The sequence below is a fragment of the Haplochromis burtoni genome, unplaced genomic scaffold (genome assembly GCF_018398535.1).
Source record: "Haplochromis burtoni strain Fernald_Lab_line unplaced genomic scaffold, NCSU_Asbu1 Contig_256, whole genome shotgun sequence".
Taxonomy (NCBI): domain Eukaryota; kingdom Metazoa; phylum Chordata; class Actinopteri; order Cichliformes; family Cichlidae; genus Haplochromis; species Haplochromis burtoni.
This window is the reverse complement of record NW_024582617.1, coordinates 588,660-610,693: the sequence shown is the minus strand read 5'-3', so window position 1 is coordinate 610,693 and position 22,034 is coordinate 588,660. Positions and strand designations below refer to the sequence as shown.

Below are 22,034 nucleotides of genomic sequence, written 5' to 3'. Positions count from 1 at the left end.
AGTTCTTTAGATGTTCAATGAGAATACGTGGAAGTTAATTTGGAGGTTACCTCCCAGTGGATTTATGAATTAAAATGTTGGTTTGATCTCAATAAAGGAGCCATGGTGAAAGAATTAAACCCAGAGGATATTTCTGTTTTACAATTATTATTATTATTAATTTCTAAGTGGACACATCCCAAAAATGCTTTTCCTGAGAAAAGTTCCACTTCACTATATTGGCATTTGGCTTTATTCATTGGACATGAGGTACTGGTGTGTGTAAAATGTTTGCAGTTTTGTCCTGTTATACAATATTTGAAATGTAAAAAAACAACCAAAACACCACATTTTCAGAAATATTTGTGGGTTTTTCTTGTTTGTTTGTTTCTTTGCACTACTTGAACACCAAAGTGGCCCTCCAATGAGAAGACAGTGCCGGCAGGGGCCCACAGCTCATTTAAGTTTGATGCCCCTGGTTTAAATTAACAGCTGCAACATCTGCTGTGGAAACAGAAAAGTGTCTGAGTGGTAATATTTACCGTTTCCCATTTAAAAGTTGCAAAGGCGACGCTGATGGAGAATGAAGAACAAAGACAGAAATGATCAGCGTTTAAATGCTTCAGTTGTTCGTTGGCTGAACTTTGACGAGCTGTTGTTGAATTTGTTGTACAAACGCATAAAGGGTTCAGGTTCCTATTAAATTGTATATTCTCGATTTTGTGGAGAAGTGATCCAATGGGCTGCCGGTATACACTATTAAACCCGCCTTCTTGTGGTTGCTATGCCTACTCCGCGTTCCTCTCTGATTGAAGGGAGGAGTAGCCAATCAGCGCTGAGCTGGGAGGGAGTTTGCGCTCACACTGCCTGGTGAATTTCTACTACTAACGTCAAACCGCTCAGGGTCCGCTGAAGAGTCGAGCCCGCTGAAAGCCCGGGGATGGAAAATGTACGATAAGCTGTGTCTGAAAACTCCGTGCAGGTGATACGTTCTTCCTTTCCCTCCTTCCTTCCTTTGTGACATTCACTGCAGGCAGAAATAGCCTAGAAAGACTGCGCTAGTGCACCGCTATTAAAAATATCGGGCAGTAGTAGACACGGTTGTTTGACATATGAAGCGAGGGAAATCCAGCTAACGCTGAAGGAGAAACTTGGGTGAGACGTGGGTATAAAATGTAAGCTATGGCCAGAAGCTGAACTTTATCTTAATGTTTCCGCAGAAACACTTTGTTTTTGGTCCTGCTAACATAAAAGTGTTTAATATCCTGTCTCGCACTGAGAGGCTGTTTCTGCTCTGTGATGCTACTTTGCAGTCATTTGAGTGAAATTATTGCCACAGGGTTGTTATTGGGAGTTGAACTGCTCGATGGGGTTTCCTGCATGCTGAAGCAGGTTGTCTGTCGTTGTGATGATTGTTACTAGACAAGTTTATGCAATCATGGAAACCTTTGACTTATAGGCCGGTATTGGTACTGGCGTTTAAGAGTTTAAAATACTGTGTGCTCGTACAGGTCTGTGTGATAACCTGAAAGCAGCTGCTAATATCAGCTGCATGTGCGTGACCAGCGAGGTGGATCAGAACCAGTCCTGGGTTTAACTGCTGGACATCACAGATCACACACCCGCTGTGGGGCTTCACTGACTTGACTGCAGATGTTTTGTCCTAGATATCCTCTGTCAGTTCTTAGAAGTGTGTCAGGCTTCACCGAGTGACACCTAACTTAAAGACATATGAGGGAATTCTTCTAATACTTCTAAGCAACATATTCTCTGGGCTGTGAGGTACATTTCAGTTTGCATGTCTGTTTTGTAGCTTCAAAGACACTAAACCGAGAGATGCAACAAGATATCAACAGAACATGGAAATCAGCTGATACTCATATTGGTTATCTGCAAATATGATAGCAAGAGCACTTGGCAGTTCTCTGGGACAGATGGGGAGATAAATAACCAAAATATTGGACCAACAAAAATCAGCATCAGCCGGTGGCCAAATGACTACTTTATCATGTTAAATGTTTGTGTTGGCCCAGAATTTCACAATGAGTGTAATGTTTGGAGCTTGTCGTGAGTCTCAGTCTCAACTGAAGAAAAATACATATTGGCAGTTTCATAATGTCCTGATTGTCGGTAAACAAGCAAACCCACATGTAAATCAGGTCCACCCCCTCGCTCCACGTCCTCTCTGTCACTCTGTTGACTGCTGTCAAATAAAGGTAGCTCGAGTGGTGTTAGCCTAACCTTGAACCCACTTTGCTTGATTCTGGAAATGCATCATGTCAAACACCTTCAGGTGCAAGTAAAGGCTCATTTAATTTTGTTGCATCACTTTTGAGGTGCAAATCAGCCACTGTCTGGTTGCACCAAAGAAACCATTGTGTGGAAATCCCCGTTTGACTGATAGACATTCTCGCCATAACTTTATGTTAGTCTGCAAGCATGTATAGCGTGAGCCGCAGTGTTTGCAACCTCAGACTGTAGCACATCTGTCTTTCTCTGTGTGTCTTTGAAACCAAGTGGCAGGAGTTGAGAGTTGAAGGCTGCTGGGATCTTTTGATATGAGAGGTAAACAACGCTCTCCCTTGTGCCTTGACTACAAGGAGAAGGTTCTGTTTCCTCCTGACTCTGAGTCAGGGTGAGTGGGATGCAGAGAAAATACTGAAAGGAGGTGTTTTACTATCATTAAATAAAGTATAATGCAGCAGCGTCGGGAGGAATGGATTTCTTTTCTCGATTCTTTTGTTTACAGACGTCATTAGAACGGATTGCGTTTGATTGCTCGCTGTTCATTCGCTCACTAAGCTGCGTGCTTTCACACCCCCGCACCGATCTCTGCCTAAAAATCTGATTGCACATGGACCAAAAGTTCGATCTCGATGTAGAAGGACGCGTATACTGGTTTCAACATAAATGACGATGCGGTCTAAGTTTGTCATTTTTATTAGGCCGTTTGATGTTGTGGGTTTATTTTGGTTATTGACATCTACAAGGGTGTGTTTCTTTCTGGGAGTCTTAAGGTCGGTATGATATCTAGATTCATGCGCACTGTGTTCGGTCAAACTGCTGGCATCATCATAGATTGAGTCTTAAATCAGCTACGTTGGCATTCGTTGAGTAGTTGCTTGTGAAGATGCTGATGTTTAGCTGATTATGTGACGAAGGCTTATATCACAGCGGTTGCAAAGAATCTCTGCTCTTCCCACGGAGTCTTCACTCTGTGTTGAAGGTCAAGGTCATACTTGTCATTTTAGGTGTCATTTTTCCAATTTTAACCAGAATTGTTACTCATCCTTGAGTATTGTGTGATTTTTACTGAGCCCTGCACACAGTCATCACCTAATGGATCAAGGTGAAGGTCACGCTTGAAAATTCATAGTTTCACATAGACTTGGATTCTGTCAATCAGAGACAGGTGGGCAAAAATGTTTCAATGAGTCTAAGTTACTCAGCGTAAAAGCCTGTGTGTGTGTGTGTGTGTGTGTGTGTGTGTGTGGTGTGTGTGTGTGTGTGTGTGTGTGTGTGTGTGTGTGTGTGTGTGTGTGTGTGTGTGTGTGTGGACACTGCCTTGTCAAACGACAATAAATCCTCAGATGTTATTACGTGCCTGGTAAGGCTTTGCAGTATCTCTGGAGCAGCTGAAGACAAAGTCTGTCTGAGTGCTGGACAGGTGCTGTGCAAGATGGATAAATATTGTGCGGTGACACAGTTCTGCCACTGTTGTGTTTTCCACGTATAAAATATTTGACTTTTCGTGATTTTAAGTCTGGGATTCACACGAACCGTCTCGGCTGGTCTGCCTGGCGCCGTCTCCTTCACTGATGTCACTGAACAGTGAATAAGTTGGCAACGCGAGTTCTTCTCGTCATTGCCAACTTACCAGCTGTGTTGCTACATTTAGTCCTTTCACAGTTATTTTATTTGTTTATTTATTTTTGTTGTTGTTTGTTTTGTCTAAATATTACGTACTGCTGCTAAGCAAAGCACTTAATACTGACCGCTGGATATAAAAATGCCCTGATGTATTCACATAGCGGTGCTCCAGGACTGATCATTACAGGACCGTTTGGAGAGCTGTTGGTTAACAGGTGATTTCTGTATTTACAAGAGGTGGAATAACCAGACACCACACAATATGATATTATTGGGATTTTTAACATTTTCCAATATGATGATTAACCTTCCTGTTCTATGGGAATATAAGCAAAGTAACATCAGCTAGCTTGAGGTGATTCCTATAGACCGGGAGTAGGCAACTCCAGGCCTCGAGGGCCGGTGTCCTGCAGGGTTTAGATCTCACCCTGGGTTAACACACCTGAATCAAATGACTAGTTCATTACCAGGCCTCTGGAGAACTTCAAGAAATGCTGAGGAGTCATTTAGCCCTTTAAATCAGCTGTGATGGATCATGGACTCATCTAAAACCTCCAGGACACCGGCACTCGAGGCCTGGAGTTGCCTACCCCTGCTATAGACTGATGGCAACATGTTGACAATCTATGCATCTTACAATTTAGACAGTAAGTGTTGAAAATCTTCAGCTCTGTCTCTGAGACTGATTGCATTCGGTCCAAGTCAGACACCATTATTCGTGCAATCCCCTCGTAATTGCCTTTTTATTTTTTTATTTCTGTCCCGTCTCTCACCAGCCTGGTTCTGCCAGAGGTTTCTTCCTGTTGAAAGGCAGTTTTTCCTTCCCAGTTTAGCCAAATTTTTTTCCCCAAGGGGGTTGATCTTTACCTTACACTATAAAGTGCCTTGAGGCAACTGTTGTTCTGATTTGCCACCATGTAAATAAGATGGAATCGAACTGACTTAATCAAACGGGGCCATAAGTGTGCAGCACCCTCAAGCTTGGGACAAACATGAGGTCACCACAGGTTGCAGTTGGCTGGAGGATGTGAAGAAATCAGGCAAATATCATTTCTATTTTATTTATGTATCTATTTATTTTTTGTAGGTGGAGGGAGGCTGCTCTCCCACTGGTACTCGCGTGACTGAGCCGTTAGTTTACTCTGAAGTAGAAGGTCGCTTTTTCCAGATAAGTGTGTTGTACGTTTTTTTTGTTTGAGCCGATTTAGTGAATGTTTGCTCCGCTAATGTTATCTGAGGAAGGTGGTGCATGAGATGAGCCTCGTTTGTAGGATTCCCAGTGTTTCTGTGTATTTTGCAGTGTAACAGCAAACGCAGTAAAATAGTTGTGGGAGACCAAAAGCATGGGCACCTAAGGATCATTCCAGGTGAGATATGTAGTAGTTACTGGTCATTATCTATGCAGCCACAGCGAGTGAGTAAGCCGGCCACCTGGGAAGATAATACAGGCAGTGAAAAAGTACCCGAACCTCTCATGACTCCCTCAAACATTGCTGACTCGCACTTTCTCTCACCTGCTGCACACAGCCAATTACTGAAGCACATACACTCCGTTACAACCTGGTATTTCCTCCTGCAGGCAGAAGAGGACAAGTAAAAAGAGCTCCCTGTTCTGCATTTTAATTTGGAAGCACCAGATGCCTGCACTGAACTGATGCTTTAACCTGTTTGAACAGTCCTTCGGCTCGACCTTTCAAAAATGCTCATGTGCACACAGAGCCACACGATCAATTATACATGTGTGTTTTCATATGTAGGCTGGAGCACCGCAAGGCCTTCCCTCGTCTTTGCCAAGCAGGGCAAGACCTAGAGACAGGAAATATGAGACAGGAAACAGTCGAGTGAAGCTCTTTTGTAATAAAAGAGAACACTTTCAGTTCTGAGCTGCTCTTTATTTTACAGTAAAATATTTTATGTAAAATATTGTATACTTTTAAAGCAGTTTGAGTTGCATGTAAGAAATTTGAATGAAAGCAAGATTAAAATAAAATAAAAAATGTATCTAAAACCACGACCTGTGCCTGAGGTCACGAGCGAGTCCAGCCAAGCTCCTCTCGTAGCAGATGGGAGGGTCCCGAGGCAGGATGGAGGACTGAGCTCGCGCCTTCGGCTCTCGCCCGGGTCTGTTTCTGAGCGCTCAGCAGAGCGAGAAGGAGCGTTGAATTAAAATAAATGACAGGAACACAGAGAGTGACTTCAATTTAAGATTATTTTAATTACTTCAGATTAAAACTAAAATCAGCCACCAGAAGGGAAACTCTGAGTCAGTGACAGGTTGTCTTTTCATGTAGTCTAGAGTAATACAAGTGTATTTATTGGGCTGTTTTATGTGTGGTGGTGGTTTAATTTAATAAATAATCTGCAAAAATGTTTCATTTTTCCATTAATGAAGAAACGTGTCGAGCAGTACAACTAAAAGTTGTTGGTTGCAGGATGAGGAATTTACTCTTTCCTGTACCTGATACTGTAAATATGTTTTTAACTGCTGATCAAACAAAACAAACAATTTAAGGATCGGTAATCCAAGACAAAATAACTGGTTTTCACCGGGACTGTTTGACTATTCTTTAAAGATCACCCGACACCCCTGGTCTCAGATGACTGAGCGTAGTACCACACCTGTAATATGTGCGCTTTAACTGGTGCAGTTTGGAATATAAAGGAATATTACACCATGTCACCTAATCTTACCAAGTCTCACGTGCTTTGCGAGTGTGATACCGGGTACATAGTAGACCAGCGGTCCCCAACCTTTTTTGCGCCGGTTTAATGTCAGATAATATTTCCACGGACCGGCCTTTAAGGTGTCGCGGATAAATACAACAACATAAAATGACCACGACAAAAACCGTGGTATTTTGTAAATATAACAATAAAGGCGAATTCACTGTGTAATTGTGTAACTTTATTAGCAGCGTCCACCTGAAATGTGTCAACAACACTGACATTAACGTCCTCCTCTCTGCCCCTTAATGCTCTCTGGTCGCTATGGTAACGGGTATATATTTCTTTCAAAATAAGACGCACGGCTACAACACAGGAAAAGACCCAGGGAAACGGAGTTAACATTAAAAAACCCTGAAAACCATAAATTTCACACCCGAGCCTCAACTCTCGCGGCCCAACACCGGTCCACGGCCCAGGGGTTGGGGACCGCTGTAGTAGAGGACTCACATTTCTTTTGATAAATGTCCCCAAAGTGTTTCTAGATGCTTTCCCAGCAGCAGTAGTACTGGTTTTATATACATTTTAAATTTTTTGATAGACAAAGCTTTTTTAAGTTAAGATATATTCTTACATGTAAAGATTTGCTGCTTTTCTTTGTTTTTCGTTGCAACCTTAGGCCATAAAGAAGCAAAAATGACTCAATTCTGACTAATTTACCCTTCAAAGAGTCGTCTTGTCACCTCCACTGCTGTCCTTTTAAAGAGCACTTCCTGAACGCCGTATGTGAATTAGAGGTGGGAATCACCATACATCCCACGATACGATATTATCACAATACTTAACGCACGATACGATATTATTGCAATTTTTAAAAATATTTTGCGATATTCAGATTCTGTACATAAAGAAAAAAAACTTTATCAATATTCATTTTATCTAATATCAAAGTCTCGCACTCAGTCTTTCTCTCATTTCAGTTTTATTGTTGACAAACTGAACGGTTTGTATTACAGTCTAGTCCAACTTAACTGAATGCAACCATCTGGTACAATTATAGCTATTCTGAACTATGCAATTTATGAAAACTATGCAGCCCATTCAGCAACTGAAGAATTTGAAAGTAAATTAAAACAAAATATAATTTTACATTAAATAAAAAAGTTTTAAACTTAATTAAAATAAAACATGTCTTAAATTAAAATAAGTAAACTGTCATGTTTATTGCTGCCAAAAAAAAGTTAAACACATTTGGACAGTGAAGGAATGTCAGGATTCTTGCTCAGAAAAAGGATCAACATGCTCTGAAGTCAGGGCTGGGCGATATGACCCAAAATTCATATCTCGATATTTTTTAGCTGGATGGCGATATAAGATATATATCTCGATATTTTTTTTTAAAGCCATAAAGTAAGAACAAAAAGAGAGTTCTTAGTCAAAGCTGTGTCCCAGATGTCACACAGGCACTTTTATTAACATAGAGCAGATGTACATAAAATTTACTCAAAAATAAATTATGAGCATTTATTAAATAATAATGCTCCATAAATAAAAGAAAACAATGTTGTTTTTGTGCATAACAAAAAGCTCACAATTGTGCAGTCAAAATGTAAACTAAAAGACGCTGAGCACAATAACAAAGACAGATTTCACAGCTGCTCTGTTCCCAACTTGTACTGCGTGACTGACAGCCTGGAGTTTGAAATCCGCTTCGTAACCACGTCTCTTAACAGGTGCCATTTATGGTCCTTATACACACACAATACGGTAATATTACGTTGAAGCACAGTACGTATCACTCCGCCAGGCTCCGGACTACGGTAGCCGTAATGCTCCGACAATCCATCAAGCGGTGCAGCTCCGTAGCTTACCAAAGTCGAACTAAAACATTTTTTGACAGATTGCTGAGCGCCGTGTTCCACATAAAATCGGTTTGCGGTCATCAAGCACAACCAGAATTCATACATAAGGCGCGCTGTCAACTTTTGAGAAAATGAAAGGATTTTAGGCTGTGCATGGCGTTAGCGTGGTTAGCTCGTTAGCACGTTGACGCCGTCCAGCCCCACGCACGGGGCGATGCGCAGTAACTCGTTAACGGAGATTTGCCGTGTCCATCTTGTCGCTGCCTGCAGGTGAAGCGATGGGGGAGGAGGGGGAGTTGTGTTCAGTGAAGGAGAGGCGAGGCCGAGTAACGTTGCGAAAGACAAAAGTGGACGAAAGAGAGGCAAACTTGTGGCTCCACAACTATAATTATAACGTAACATAGACTATATCGATATAAAGGATATTGTCACATCTTATATCTCGTATAAAAATATATCGATATTTTTAAAAAACTCGATATATCGCCCAGCCCTACTCTGAAGTCAGTTCCAGTCCACAAAAACGTTTTTTGTAACAAAATATCGATTTCTGCTGTCCCTGTATCGATACATTATTAGCAAACAAAATATCACGATACTACACAGTATCGATTTGCCCCCCACCCCTAATGTGAATATAACAAAAATAAAAACGCCATCTTCTCTAGCTGTGCATAGTGCTCGATGAGCGGCTCTGGCCTTACGCAGCTGGTCGTGCCAAGCTTAGAAGTGATGCTCGCCCGGCACGTTGTCATAGACTCGACTGGAGCTGTGCTGCAGTAACAAAAGCGCATTCAGGCCGGGACAATGGGGAGCTGACAGCCCGGGTTGTGTTTATCACTCTGCTTTTTCTTTCGCTGCTTTCCTCCTGTTTATTGTGTTTGCCGTCTCTCCGCTTCTCTCTGGTCTCGGTCGTTGCCTGTGCATACGTTCAGCAGGCAGCGCGTTTGTCACTGTAAGAGAATAGCTGTGCACAGTGTGGCTTCGTCATTAAACACAGGGTGTAATTCTGTCACGGTAGTGACAGCGATCTGATTGTTGGGTTCAGGCTCTGCTTTAGCACACTTTTGTTGACTCATTTGTTTGGTGGGCAGCAATTTGTGGGTGCTGAGGTAGTTGTCTATAATTGTAGCAATCATGTTTTCTTATAATAGACCAGCAATGAATCACCAAGAGGATTTTGTACGTCTGGTAAGATCACGGTCTCATGTGGACAATTGATCCAATCTTTCAGCCTGAAGAAGCAGCCCGACTGTCTGTTTTTGTTTTGTTTTTGTGATCAGTCACTTTAATGAGTTTGTTTAAAGGATATCAGCAAGACATGAAAACGCTCATTGCAAATTGCCAGAGATTAAGCCGGCATGCTGAAATACTAATGCCCATACATTTTCCATTTGCATGATGCAAGAGCAACAAATCCTAATAGTCCTGAAGGCGGCCCAGCATCCGAGCACGTCGTTTGCTTGAATGTTTATTATTAGACTCATAAAGTTAAAGCAGTCGGTCCAATGATGAACTCACGAAAAGTTCGTTTTGTTTTTTCAAGTAGACGTGAAATATTTTTTTGGTTTAAGTTTCTCAGAAGTACGAGGGGAGTAAAAGTCAGGTCTCCAAAGACGTAGAGAAACTGTTCGTACGGCTGTTGGCTTCACTGTTGTGATTGGTCCTTCCTCCCAAACAAGCATGCGCGGCTTCGCTGGGATGCTCAATCTTGAAAATGGAACATCGCGCAGTTATTTTGATTTTTGAACCAAAAAGGTGATGAAGTGGTTGAAATTCATTGACAGTTAATGGAAGTATACGGACAGCTATGCATGGATGTAAAAAACTTTGCAAGTGGTGTAGAGAGTCTACAGCCTGGTGTCATAGGGGCATCCTAAAACTGTCACAGCGTTTACAAAAATGATCGACCGAAAATAAATTCTTCAACCTTTAAAATGATGCAAATATGATAGAAAATAAACAGTTGTTTTATTTAGGGTGATCGTGGCTCAAGAGTTGGGAGTTCGCCTTGTAATCGGAAGGTTGCCGGTTCGAGCCCCAGCTTGGACAGTCTCGGTTGTTGTGTCCTTGGGCAAGACACTTCACCCATTGCCTACTGGTGGTGGTCAGAGGGCCCGGTGGTGCCAGTGTCCGTGCCAGTGGATGACAGGTTGTGTAAAGCGCTTTGGGGTCCTTAGGGACTAGAAAAGCGCTATACAAATACAGGCCATTTACCATTTTATTTTACCATTTCAGGAAAAAATAGGAGACCTTACTTTTGGGTTCGCCCTCGTAAATATATTGTTGTCATAGACTGTATCGTGCAAAGGTTTGTGGTCATTTAGTCATCTCATTATTCTTGTTATCCTTACTGTAAAACAGCAAATCTCTCTCTGTTTGTTTCTTTGTCCACAATCTCCTCCGACACAATCAGGATTTGAGCTACAAACTTGGCACTGGTACATTTTCTGGGCCCATCATCCATGCAAACAGTGACGTTGCGACAGCTCCCTACCATTTTGGGTGTGAGCACTCACTCTACGTGATAATTCACCAAGGAAAACCTCCACATCAGAGCTGCTGTAGAGAAGCAAAGTTGTTCTGTCAGAAAGCTTTTAGCGACATGTTCCTCTCAGCACTGATATTTGTTTTTGGATTTTTGCATTATGCCATTTTAATTTCACAACATCGTCTCGTTTATATTAACAAAAGCTGAATGAGGCATATTATAACATCATCGTGTTATAATGTGATATGTGTTGCGTTCATACAACGCCTTATAAAAGCATTGAATGTCATGGTTTGCAGCATCAACAGGCCCAGCAGTACTGCAGCATGCTACAGTAAAACTAACCAGAAATGTTATGAATGAAACTCTTGTTTACAGAGACTCTTTAACATAATCCAAGTTTATCGTGTTTATATCATAACTGCTCATTGGAAACAGCCTTTTTTATCAGGTCAGCACAGCTGAAAACTGTTAAACTGCTAATCAAAGAGTGAATGCATCTGTATAGCTGAGTATCGGAGCAGCTTCCTGGGTCTCTTCTGTCTCATTGCAGTTTTAAAACAGGAACCGCTCCTCTCACAGAGCCCCCCCCCACTGTCCATCAATCAAGAGAAGTGTTTCAGTGTCTCTGCTCTGATAAATGTTCTTGTCTGTAAAAGTAGTAGTACTATTGTTGAAAACTATTTGTTTTAAGCTGAAACTCAACCTACAAAAGCAAATGCACCAGACAATTTCGACCGTTTTTAGTGTTGAAAAGTCAAAGTGCTCATGTTAAATTAAAAATGTCCCTCTGTAGCTGTGCGTCCATTAGAAATGTGAAAAGTTCCTTTGATCAGTAATTGTTCTGCCTCTGGATGGAGCTGTCCTGGTTGACACTCCTCTGTAACATTGTAACAACAAAAAGGAGGATCTGAGCGTGTGCTCACATTCCTCAGCCTCCCCTTTAAGGTCTTTGCCAGGGTGCTGGAGAAGAGATTCCTTCAATCCGGGGGGGATAATGCACTTTCCATGTGGTTGTGCGAGACCGGGCCAACTCTTTGTCCACTCGAAGATTTGGTGGACAGAATTTCGAGGCACAGCCAGTAAGCAGAGGGTTTCTGCTTCGGTGGCCTTGGGATGACCTCTCTACATTTTGCTGATGATTTATCAGACAGAGACCTCCAGCTAGCACTGGGGCAGTTTGCAGCCAAGTGTGAGGTGTTGGTGATGAAATTTAGAAGCTCCAAGTCTGAAACCGTGGTTCACAGCGGCAGAAAGGCGGCAAAAGTTTCGGTATCTCGGGTTCTTGTTTGTGGGTGATGGATCATAGCTGGTTTGGTGTGATTCAGCAGTGACGGACTGTGCTGAAGAGGTAGCTGAGTGTAAAAGCAAAGGGGTCAATTTATATGTCCACCTCACAGAGTAGAGCTGCTAAAGTCTGCGTTTCTCTGCTTAGGCTACAGCTCACATGGCCCTAAAGGCGGTAGACTACGCAAGGAAATAATTTCTGGTATTAGCTGATTAGTTAATGAGTTGTTTCTTCGGTGCTTATATAACATGTAGTCCCATTCCACGTGTCATTCTGTTAGCAATGATGAAGAAGGTAAGTGGGGAAAAAATACAATCCAAAGTCTGAATATTTTGTAATGAAACTCGATTTTACAGGTCAGTGCCCACAGGTCTGATATGATGGAAGGAAACATCCACACTGATGTCTCGCTCTAAATTACTCTCCTCAGTAGTGAGTCATCCCATTGGCAGATGTGGCAGAGCAGTGCTGGAGTCTGTTGGTGGCGGTGACACAAAATGAGCTCTCCTCCACACTTCACCAAATCAGGTTTAAAACTGATAGCGAAGGACAGCAGAGCTGCTCCGCAGTGCAGCCGGCGCCGGTCGCTTCATCAGTTCGGTCCGCCTGCCCTTGTCCTCTCTCACACTGCGTCTCACATCTGCACTTGGGTAACAGCAGTAAGTCTGACTGCTGTTTCTGGCAAATGAATTCACGCATTTGTTCATTAGTAATAATTCTGGTGATTATTTTTGAGACAACATTTTCCTGTCATTCCCATTTCGTCCAGTTTAAAAGCCGGTGTTACTAAGTCTTGTCAGTATTCATAGATTATAATGGTTTCTGTTTCTGATTGTACAACTCGTTTGGTATTAATAGATGATGAAAAGCATCATTTTGACACCTTTACTGATTGCTTCCTTCCCGTCCTTCAGCTGTTCGAAGGTTTGTTCACCGATCCGACTCTGCGCTGTGGCTCGTTTGTTTTATCTTTTAGCCACACTTTGCCTACGTGTCCTTTTTCTTCCTTTGCCTCGTTTTCTAACACCTGCTTTGCTCCCAGAGCTTGTGACAAATGCGCCTCCTCCGAGGTTAGCAGGGCATCTTTATTTTATGCTCAACTGTGTCATTACATTTAACCCAGTTCCATTTTTATTTAGCTTTTTGAGCCAGATGAGGATGCCGGTGTCTGAAAGCGCGAGGAGACACGTCGGGACTCGTTCCTCTGTCCTCTCAAGCAAAGGAAGGAGAAAGGCAGGTGGAGGTGGTGAGGAGGCGGGAGTTTGGGTTGACCTTCCCTCCTCCCTCCTGTCAGAGAGACGTCTGCTAGTAGAGCCATCGCTGGCAAAGGCGAAGGGAAAGGAAATAAAAACTGAAATGCTTAGTATGGGCGGAGAGGATGCATCATTTATATCCTGCTGGAATGAAATGAACTGTGGGTAGTTCTTGTTCCTGTATGAGACCTTATTTCATTCCTTCCCATCTGCTTTTTTAAGGCCTAATTTTTCATGGCAGCCGTCTGCGTGTTGTCAGGCAGTGTGAGGGTGGCAGAAGACGAGGTTAGAGTGTTTTTAATTGATAAGGCTGCATTTCCTCCCTGTGTGGCTGTTAAAGATATATTTTCCTCCTCGTGTTTAGTTTTAGTTGCATTGCCTGTGTTGCCGTTCTGCATCTGCTCGTCTTCGGCCTGCAGTGCCAACGCCAAAAATAAGGGTTGATCGGGTGTGTAGGAAACAGAATTACCTGATGCCGATGAAAGGCCGTTTGAAGTTCTGCCAAAAAAACATTTCTAAAAATAATTTCATCGCATGTTTCTCAGAAAAAGGCATGTAAACGGTTTCAGTGCGTTTTTAATTGGTGGATAATCAGTCCAATTTACAGAGTAAATATTTGTTAATTTATATATTATTACATCACATTTTGGGTCATTTAGACCAAAATACTCAATTTTGCTCTACATGGGCCTGATATCCAGTTACGAGGACGTTATGCTGCTGCTGTTCTATCAAGCTTGTAAACGAGTATCCTCATATGTGGCTCTCATTTTTCTTAGAAACAAAAATTAGGTAAAAAAAATAAATCTGGTAATTCTTTGTTTTTACATTCATCAGGTCCCAATCAGCCCAAATATCAAAGAGAAATTAAAACTGCTGCTGTGGAAGAGTTCAGGTCTCAGGAGGTTAAGCTACCTTCATTGTGTTGATTAACAGGACGACTTTTTTATCAAAGAGCAGGACGAGATTGAAGGAATCTGAGAACATGAGCACCTGTTGCCTATTTTTGAATTTTGCCACATGTTTTGGTGCAATCCTCCAAGATAATAAAACACTAACACAAATACATAAAAAATATTGGATGCAGCAGATCGTGATATTGCTGTTAGTTTGGTTTGACTATTGCAGATCCAGCGGCCTAATATTTAACCTAATATCACCTCGGCATCAGTGACCAAACATTCATATTCTACAAAGTTTGGTTCGTTGAGGGGAAAAAACTTGGAAACTGTGGCCCAACTTTAGTGTTTCACACTATGAGAAAATTTGAATCACAGTATTTTTTAAGACTGTTGCTTCATAAAGTCGAAGGAGGTTAGAATTAACATGATTTCTGCATAATTGAGCTTTTATAAATGTATAAGGACTGTGTGAATAATAACGCTCTTTAATGCCAACATTAAAAATAAAATAAAACCACATGATTGTTCGACATATGACTACAAAGTTGGTCCTTGACAGGTTGCTTCTTTTGTTGCTAAACAGAGAACATTTGGCCCGTTGGTGTCAATGTTTCCACAGCAGAACTTCACACGGACACGTCGCTCTGTCAGGAAAAACATCCGTTAGATTTGCCTCGCCTCGTTCCCCTCGGCGTTTGTGGACGAGATGCCAGAGTCTGATTTTATAAAGCCGGGGAACTTGCAGACAGCAGACGCAGCTCCTGTCTTTGTCACAAGTTTCTTTGATCCATCTCTGGTCTCCTGTCGATATGTCTCCACAGTTTGCTCAGCTGTTCACAGACTGTTGTGCTACCTGACTGCCTAGCATTACCCAGCATGCTTTTCATTAGTGAAATTTTATAAACGTGCGATGATCTTATATATTTATATGATTTTTAGGTTTAGAACCATTATTGAGGAGGGTGCACAGTTGTACCTCCTGTCACTGTACTCTACAGTCCTACTAGTATTCTCGAGAGGCCACAGAGGACATTTTGCCTTCTTACTGACATGGTCAGGTAAAGCTAAGGTTTAGGCCCCGCCCACAGTGGACACAAGACTGGTCAGTGAATTTTTTGCAAGCTGTGAATAGTTGACGAGTGGTTGCTGGAGGTTGGTCGCAGTGACTAGTGTGAAATGATTTGTGTACGGTGCTGCACTGAAAACCTTGCCATCGCTGTGGTTGCCAGCAGACTCCTGGAGTTGCCTGTATTTTGCACGGAAGATGCTGACGTGTCTGCAGACACTCGGAAACTACTCGCTATTCTGCATTGAAACTGCGAAAAGTGCGACGCCAACCAGAAACGGTGTCTGCTCACCTTCACAATAAAAGTTTGAAATGTGTGCACAGCTTTTACTGTGAAGGCAAACGGTCTCTGTTTCTGGTTGTTTCTTACTTTCTCCAAGCTTCACTACAGTCTGGAGAGAAACTGAGAAGTGTTTGTACAAGTCGGCAGCTTTCAATCCCGGGTGGGTCCGGTGGTGCTGCACCCTGCTCAACACGACGCATTCAGTAGATGCGATCAGTGAAACTTTATCGATATGTCATAAGAAAGTGTCGGGCGTGAGTCTCACACCCACACTGTGACATTACAGCAACTCACGTTTCCAAATGTCAAGCGTTTAATCGGTGCATAACGCGTTTCAGCATGTTCGCTGCTTGTGCGAGCAGTCAGTAGATGTTGCACATGGCAGGACCAAAAACTGCGCCCACATTTATTTCCTGAATAAAAAATGATCTGGAGTTTGAGGAATCAGGGTCACAGAGTGTCCCACTTCTTCTCAGGGCTCTGTTTGCCCCAGAGCTGATTTCAGCTCAACGTTTAGTTGGAACCAGGCGGAGAATGCTGGATGTCAGCTACTTCTATACATGCCAGCACCGTGGGTATGGTGTCTTTGTGCCTCTGCTGTGTGCTGCGTCAGGACTGTGAGGATTAGAGCTAAAAGTATATGTAATTAACTCAGATCTACGAGCAGGTTTCGGTGTCTTTGTGACGCGTCTGTTTTTATCTGGTGTGCTCCCTTTGCCTCCCTTTCTGCTTGCCTAAAAACCATCTGGTGCTCTGGTCAGATCTGCCGTCCCGCTGCACGGCTGCCGTGGAAATCTGCTCAGGCAGGATTTATTAGTAGTGGGTTAAAACCTGTAAAATATTCTGACAACGAGGACCAGCATTTCTCTGAAATGTTAGGATAGTGTTTTATAAATATCGAGGTTGGCCAATGATAATCATTTGAGGTACTGACGAGAAGTTGTTGGGTTTTTATTAAATAAATTGATTGATGTGCTGGTGTATGACCTCCACCGCTGACTCCGCCCATATTAAAGGCCAAAGATGATGAATCTTACGGTGGCAGCGCTGCAGTAGTCGGTCATTAATCATCTTCAGGAGTTTGTTTGTTTTCCACACTGTACAGCAGATATGAAAATATTGGCAAAGTGTAGTTTTGCTGGAAATCGATACACTAAGCATTGATATCCGTCGTGCAGCTGCTGCTCCGCAGTATTTCCGTCCCTCCTGTGGGCTCTCCTCCTCTGCCCAACACAAAGCTGTCTGCAGGCCTCCAGTCCTGCTGCTGAGCTAATTACTGAGGTGTGTGTGTGTGTGTGTGTGTGTGTGTGTGTGTGTGTGTGTGTGTGTGTGCGCATGCACACTCTAGGGCTTGCTGTGTTGGTTTCTGCATGTGTGGCTGTTGTCTTATGCCAGGTTCACCAGGACTGAGCTGAATCTCTGTGCCAATAGGAGAGGGCTGTTGTCAACACACACACACACACACACACACACACACACAAACCCACAACACCGGACACACACACACACACACACACACACACACACACACACACACACACACACAGTCAGCAGAATAACAGATAACAGGAACCCTGCGTGAGCCCTGGGGAAACTCTTGCCCCATTATGGATTCTCTTGCAAAGGGCAGGATGCTTTGTGTACACGTTGCATTAAAGTGTTTGTGTTTCTTTGATATAATTGTGTATGCAGGGGCTTAAAAGGTGCATGTTGCTCTGCTGCTGCAGTGCACTTCCTCCTGTCACCAGCAAATTAAAAATAAACCTCTCGTGAAAACGGTGGACGCACGACAAGTCGTATTTAAGCTCTGAGGTGATGGTGGTCACATGTTCTGATGTCGTGCGATCTTTGATTTTCCTGTTCGACCGCTCGCACAGACGTGCGTTGGCATGTGTGGCAGGGCTTGTGTGTCGGTAATAAATTGTAATAAACTGTTGCAATCCAGAAATGTTGAGCAGATAAGCAGAGTGTTTGCTGCATGCATGTTCAAACCTAAATGCACCAGTAGCTGTGCTGCGATGAAGTGCAGCACATGCACGTCTTTTTTTTCTTCTTTCTGTGGAGGTTACCTTGGTCTCTTCTGCCTCGTTCACTCCATCGATCGCGCTCTCTCTCTCCTCCCCTGTTCTTTCCTCCCCCATCTCCCCCGTGTCACCCCTCCTCCCTCCTCCCTTCATTCTCTGAATTTATCCTTTGAAGTCATCTGTGAAGCTCCTCTGCTCTCCCTCAGGAGTTCCCTTCCTACGCTCAAAGTGTCTCAAGAGTTTCTACAAAGCTGGACTTTGCTGAAATCGTTTACATGCGTTTTGCTGACACTTTGATAGTTTGTCACAGGGCAGAGGAGAATCTTTGACGTTTCCACATTTTATAGAGTTACAAAACATCCTCTGGGTCATTTTCCTCTCCAGCATGTGGAGAGAAGGGGAGAGAGAATCTAGACGTCACACTTTTCTCTAATGCGGCTCTACCTCTTTCTTACAGATTGCTGTGACGTTCTGAGTGAAGATGGCATTATTTCAGAACAACTTCTGGGTAAGTGTCTTGAAAACCTCTTGAGTAACGCTGCAGGGCACGTGCAAAGATCTCTAACTGAACTTGGTCACCTGTGGTAGCTGATCACAGCTATGACTGACCCAGCTTCTCATTCATATTCTCCACAGACAGTCGTGCCTCTCTGTTGTGCATCAGGTACAAACAGGAAGTGCTTGTTACCAATAGATACCAGTCTTTTATTTAGATCTCAGCTTTCAAGCAGTCTCATTTAAATTCTGCTTCGAGGCAGAGATGATGGTGATGAATGGCTTTTAACTCGCAGTTACTAGTTATTATGTTAAGACTTTATTTATTTAAAAGAACTGTTATGTGGCAGATGCTGTTGATGGGCATCAGTGATTTTTGGCAACTTGGTTTGAGGAAACTTATTTTATTTAAAAAACACATTTTTCTGGTGAATGTCAGAGATGGCAACGTCACCCGACACTCTCCCTGTCACTTCTTTTCATCTGTTCTGCATTTCCTTTTATTTTTGGCTGGTTTATAAAGAAAAATAAAAGCTTTTCAAACCCACTTTAAAAAAAAAAAATTGGTATAAATATGTTTGTCCCAGTCCTGGCGATTTATCTGTTGGTGGAAAATCAAAATCCAAAATCTTTGGTGGGAACCTGAATATTTTTATATGCAAAAAAAATGCTGCAAAAGGAAAAGTCCAGTTATGTTATTTCCCTCCAGTCTTCACATTTCACCCGTATCTGTCTTTGCACACAGAACTTAACGAGCAGGCGTCTGTGGACACGTCTCTCTTCAGATAACAAGCGGCAAAAGTCGCCCACAGACGTGCTCCCGTGCAGTCCTCCAAAATCTAGGTCTTGTGTCTGTTTGCGAACCACAACTGTGCGAACACAAAAACTCAAACGCTTCGTTTAACAGATTCCCCGAGCCGGCGCCAGATGTTTACAGCGTCTCGCCTTGTGTGTTCACCGCCACTAACTATACATCATGTCATGAATCATCCTCTAATATGACATGTAAGAGGAAAAAACAGGGTAATTAAAAGCCTGACAGCGAAAGGATTCATAAGCTCGGATTAGATTACACTCGGTTTTGCAAGTATTGAAAAACTAGTATGACTAATTATGGCATTAATTGGCTTAATTTCTCCGTGAATAACGGCCTCATTAGTAGTCTTACACCAATGTACGAAGCACAGGAGTGAAAGTCTCCCACATGCCTCTGTGACTTTGTCAGCTGACAGCTTTTTCCTTCTCTCTTTGTCCTCCTCTTTGCTTCTGTCCCAGCCTACCTAGTACATCTATTTCAGGTGTGCCCTAGTTTTTGGCCTAACAGACAGAAAAGTTTTGCACATTGAACTAATATTTCCAGACTTTCAATTAAGGTGCAGAAGACACAGTTTATAACAGAGACTCTCGAAGTTTAGTTCATTGAGCCGACGTGCGGTTTAGGGCCAGAAAAGAAAAATGACCCATCTAAAGCCACTAATTTATAGCTCCAGAGAACCTGCACAGACGGGGGAGTCCAGTAGTAGTTAACTGTAGCCACACCCCTTATTTCCCATCATGCCTCATTTCCCATCACTGACTTAGTAGTCAGTTGTCTGTTTTATGTTTCAGTGCAAGTGATTCTTCAGAGGAAGCTGGTTTTTGCTGATGGTTGGAATCTCTGTGCCGTCACACCACCCATATTTGGAAACTGTATATTGGTATTAAACAGTATTTTATTTTTGCATGCAGCCTTATTACCGAGGGTCTCCTCCTCGTCATTGAACTTCACCCCATGATGATTAGGGATGGGTATCGAAAAACCGGTTCTTGTTGAGAACCGGTTCCCACTGTTTCAGTTCCTTGGAATTGTTTGCCATGTTTGCAAACGATTCCCTTATCGATTCCAGTCGCCCCGAATGACGTCACCACGTTGCGGAGCGTCATTTACCTGGCAGGAAACACGGCGGCTCAAACGCTCAAAAGTTTGGCTTTACTTTACGAGAACAGGGCAACTTGCAAAGTAGATGTTTCATTTAAGGGAGGAAACACTACGAATATGCAAAAGCATTTGCTCACAAAACACGCGATGACCTTAAATGAATGTCGTGTTTTTAATTCTGGACTCGTGAATCTCAACCCAGCAGCAGCGGTAACGTTTGCACGTCCTCTCCCGTTAATGCGGCAGGTAAATAATCAACTAACAGTGCATATTATGTTAGCGCGATCTGCCTTATTACAAACCTGCCATTACTGTGCATTTAGTGACCATGATGAGACAGAGTCTGGCTCAGATGCTGGCAGTTCTCGCTGCAGTCTGCCGGTAGCGTCTCCTTTCAGGCAGGATAGACGAATGTCACCGAGCAGTGACTCAGTTTGTGGTCAAAGGCTTGCACCCGTTTGCCACAGCAGATGATTTTCAGTAAGTGAATGTGTTTAATTGTAGGCAGGGACATTACTGGATATTCTTGTGTAATTGCTACAGAATAATTTATGTTATACTTTGTTATTGCTACAGAAGAATATTTATTTTATTATTTTACATTTACAATTTTTTTTCCTGGGGACCCTGTGACACCCCATTGAAGAGGCGTAGGCTGGATCTCTTAAGATCTCATGTTGGGTTTGTAAGGCCATGTTACTCCTACATTTCTATTTTGTTCAAAGAGAAGATATAAAACAAAGTTCTGAGCTGATCGACCTTAGTGTTCTCCTTTTTAAAAAAGAATCGATAAAGAATCGAATCGTTAAACAGAATCGAAAATGGAATCGTGAAAATCTTATCAATACCATCCCTAATGATGATTTATTGAACCCACTGTAAGCAGCTGCTATCACCTCTCCTGCTCATCTGTCCGTCTCTTACAGCTGTAGTGTTGCTTTGCTTTCGTGTTTTCTTTACTGGTGAATATGAGCTGTCGATTGTCTTTGTGTGTTTGTGCTGAACATATAACTGCAGATTTACAGCCAGGCAAGTAGAAAAGCAAAATCTAAAGAACAAATGAGGTGACGTACTTGTGTGTCTTTACATATTTCCCATTCAACCTGCTTTCAGAGCCAAATGGCTTTGAAATACAAACCACTCTCTAGTTAATTAGGCAGCACAGCCACTCGGGGACGAGCTACACACAGAGCCTCGGCTTGTTTGGCTCAAGAACATTCACAGCCACTCACAAAGCCTCCTCATAGCGCTCTGTCCTTTCCCATTAACTGAATGAAAGCTGTGCTTATGGTCCACAGGAGGAAGCGTACCGGCTGTAATTAAGTGCATCCTTAGCAAATTAAGGCGCTGCTAAGTCTTGGGAACAGAATGTGTTTCTCTGTAAGGATTCGTCACGCTCGATCGTTCCAGGAAACGTAATCGCACTCAGCAATAATCATCGAGGTATATAGAATATAAAATATCTCTTCAGTATGCTTTGATTTCGTTTGCTGGCTCTCAGATGTCATCACTTTGCGAGTGTGCCAAAGGATTGAGACAGTTTTTATTCTCTTGGTTCTCCCTTTGCCTCGAAGGTAGAGAAGCTAAAATAGTTTATTTCAGTGGATGAACTGAGCGGCTCCACAAAGGCCCAGAATAAGGAAGATAAATAAGGATTACTTGGCCCTGCGACTCATGCAGAGCTACTTCACTGGAGTCCAAAAATAAAGCAAAATATGGAGCTTAAATTTTGGCAGAATACGTCGCCATTAAATCTTCCCAATTAAGAATTTCATATGGTTTGTTGTTCTTTCCTTTTGATGTAATTCAAATAATTTAATATTTAACAAAGTATATTTTCTAATATGGATTAACTGAGTAAGCTTTACAGTTTGTTTGTTTTTTAAATGATGATGTAAAATATGGGCTATTGTCGTCACCCCGACAGGCAAGTTTGTGA

At 42.6% G+C, this 22,034-nt stretch overlaps 1 protein-coding gene across 3 annotated transcripts in view; it reads left to right on the top strand.

Annotated features, from left to right (window-relative positions):
- The first annotated feature begins 831 nt into the window (after positions 1-831).
- The window catches only part of fcho1 (FCH and mu domain containing endocytic adaptor 1), a 62,151-nt gene continuing 40,948 nt past the window's right edge, over positions 832-22,034 (top strand). For 2 of the 3 annotated variants that reach the window (XM_005938522.3, XM_005938520.3), the window contains exons 1-2: positions 832-961; positions 18,140-18,190. In XM_005938522.3, coding sequence (XP_005938584.1) covers positions 18,164-18,190 — 27 coding nt within the window. In that variant the 5' untranslated portion in view covers positions 832-961; positions 18,140-18,163. The remainder of the gene's footprint in view (positions 962-18,139; positions 18,191-22,034) is intronic. The other variant, XM_005938521.3, reaches the window with a different exon arrangement.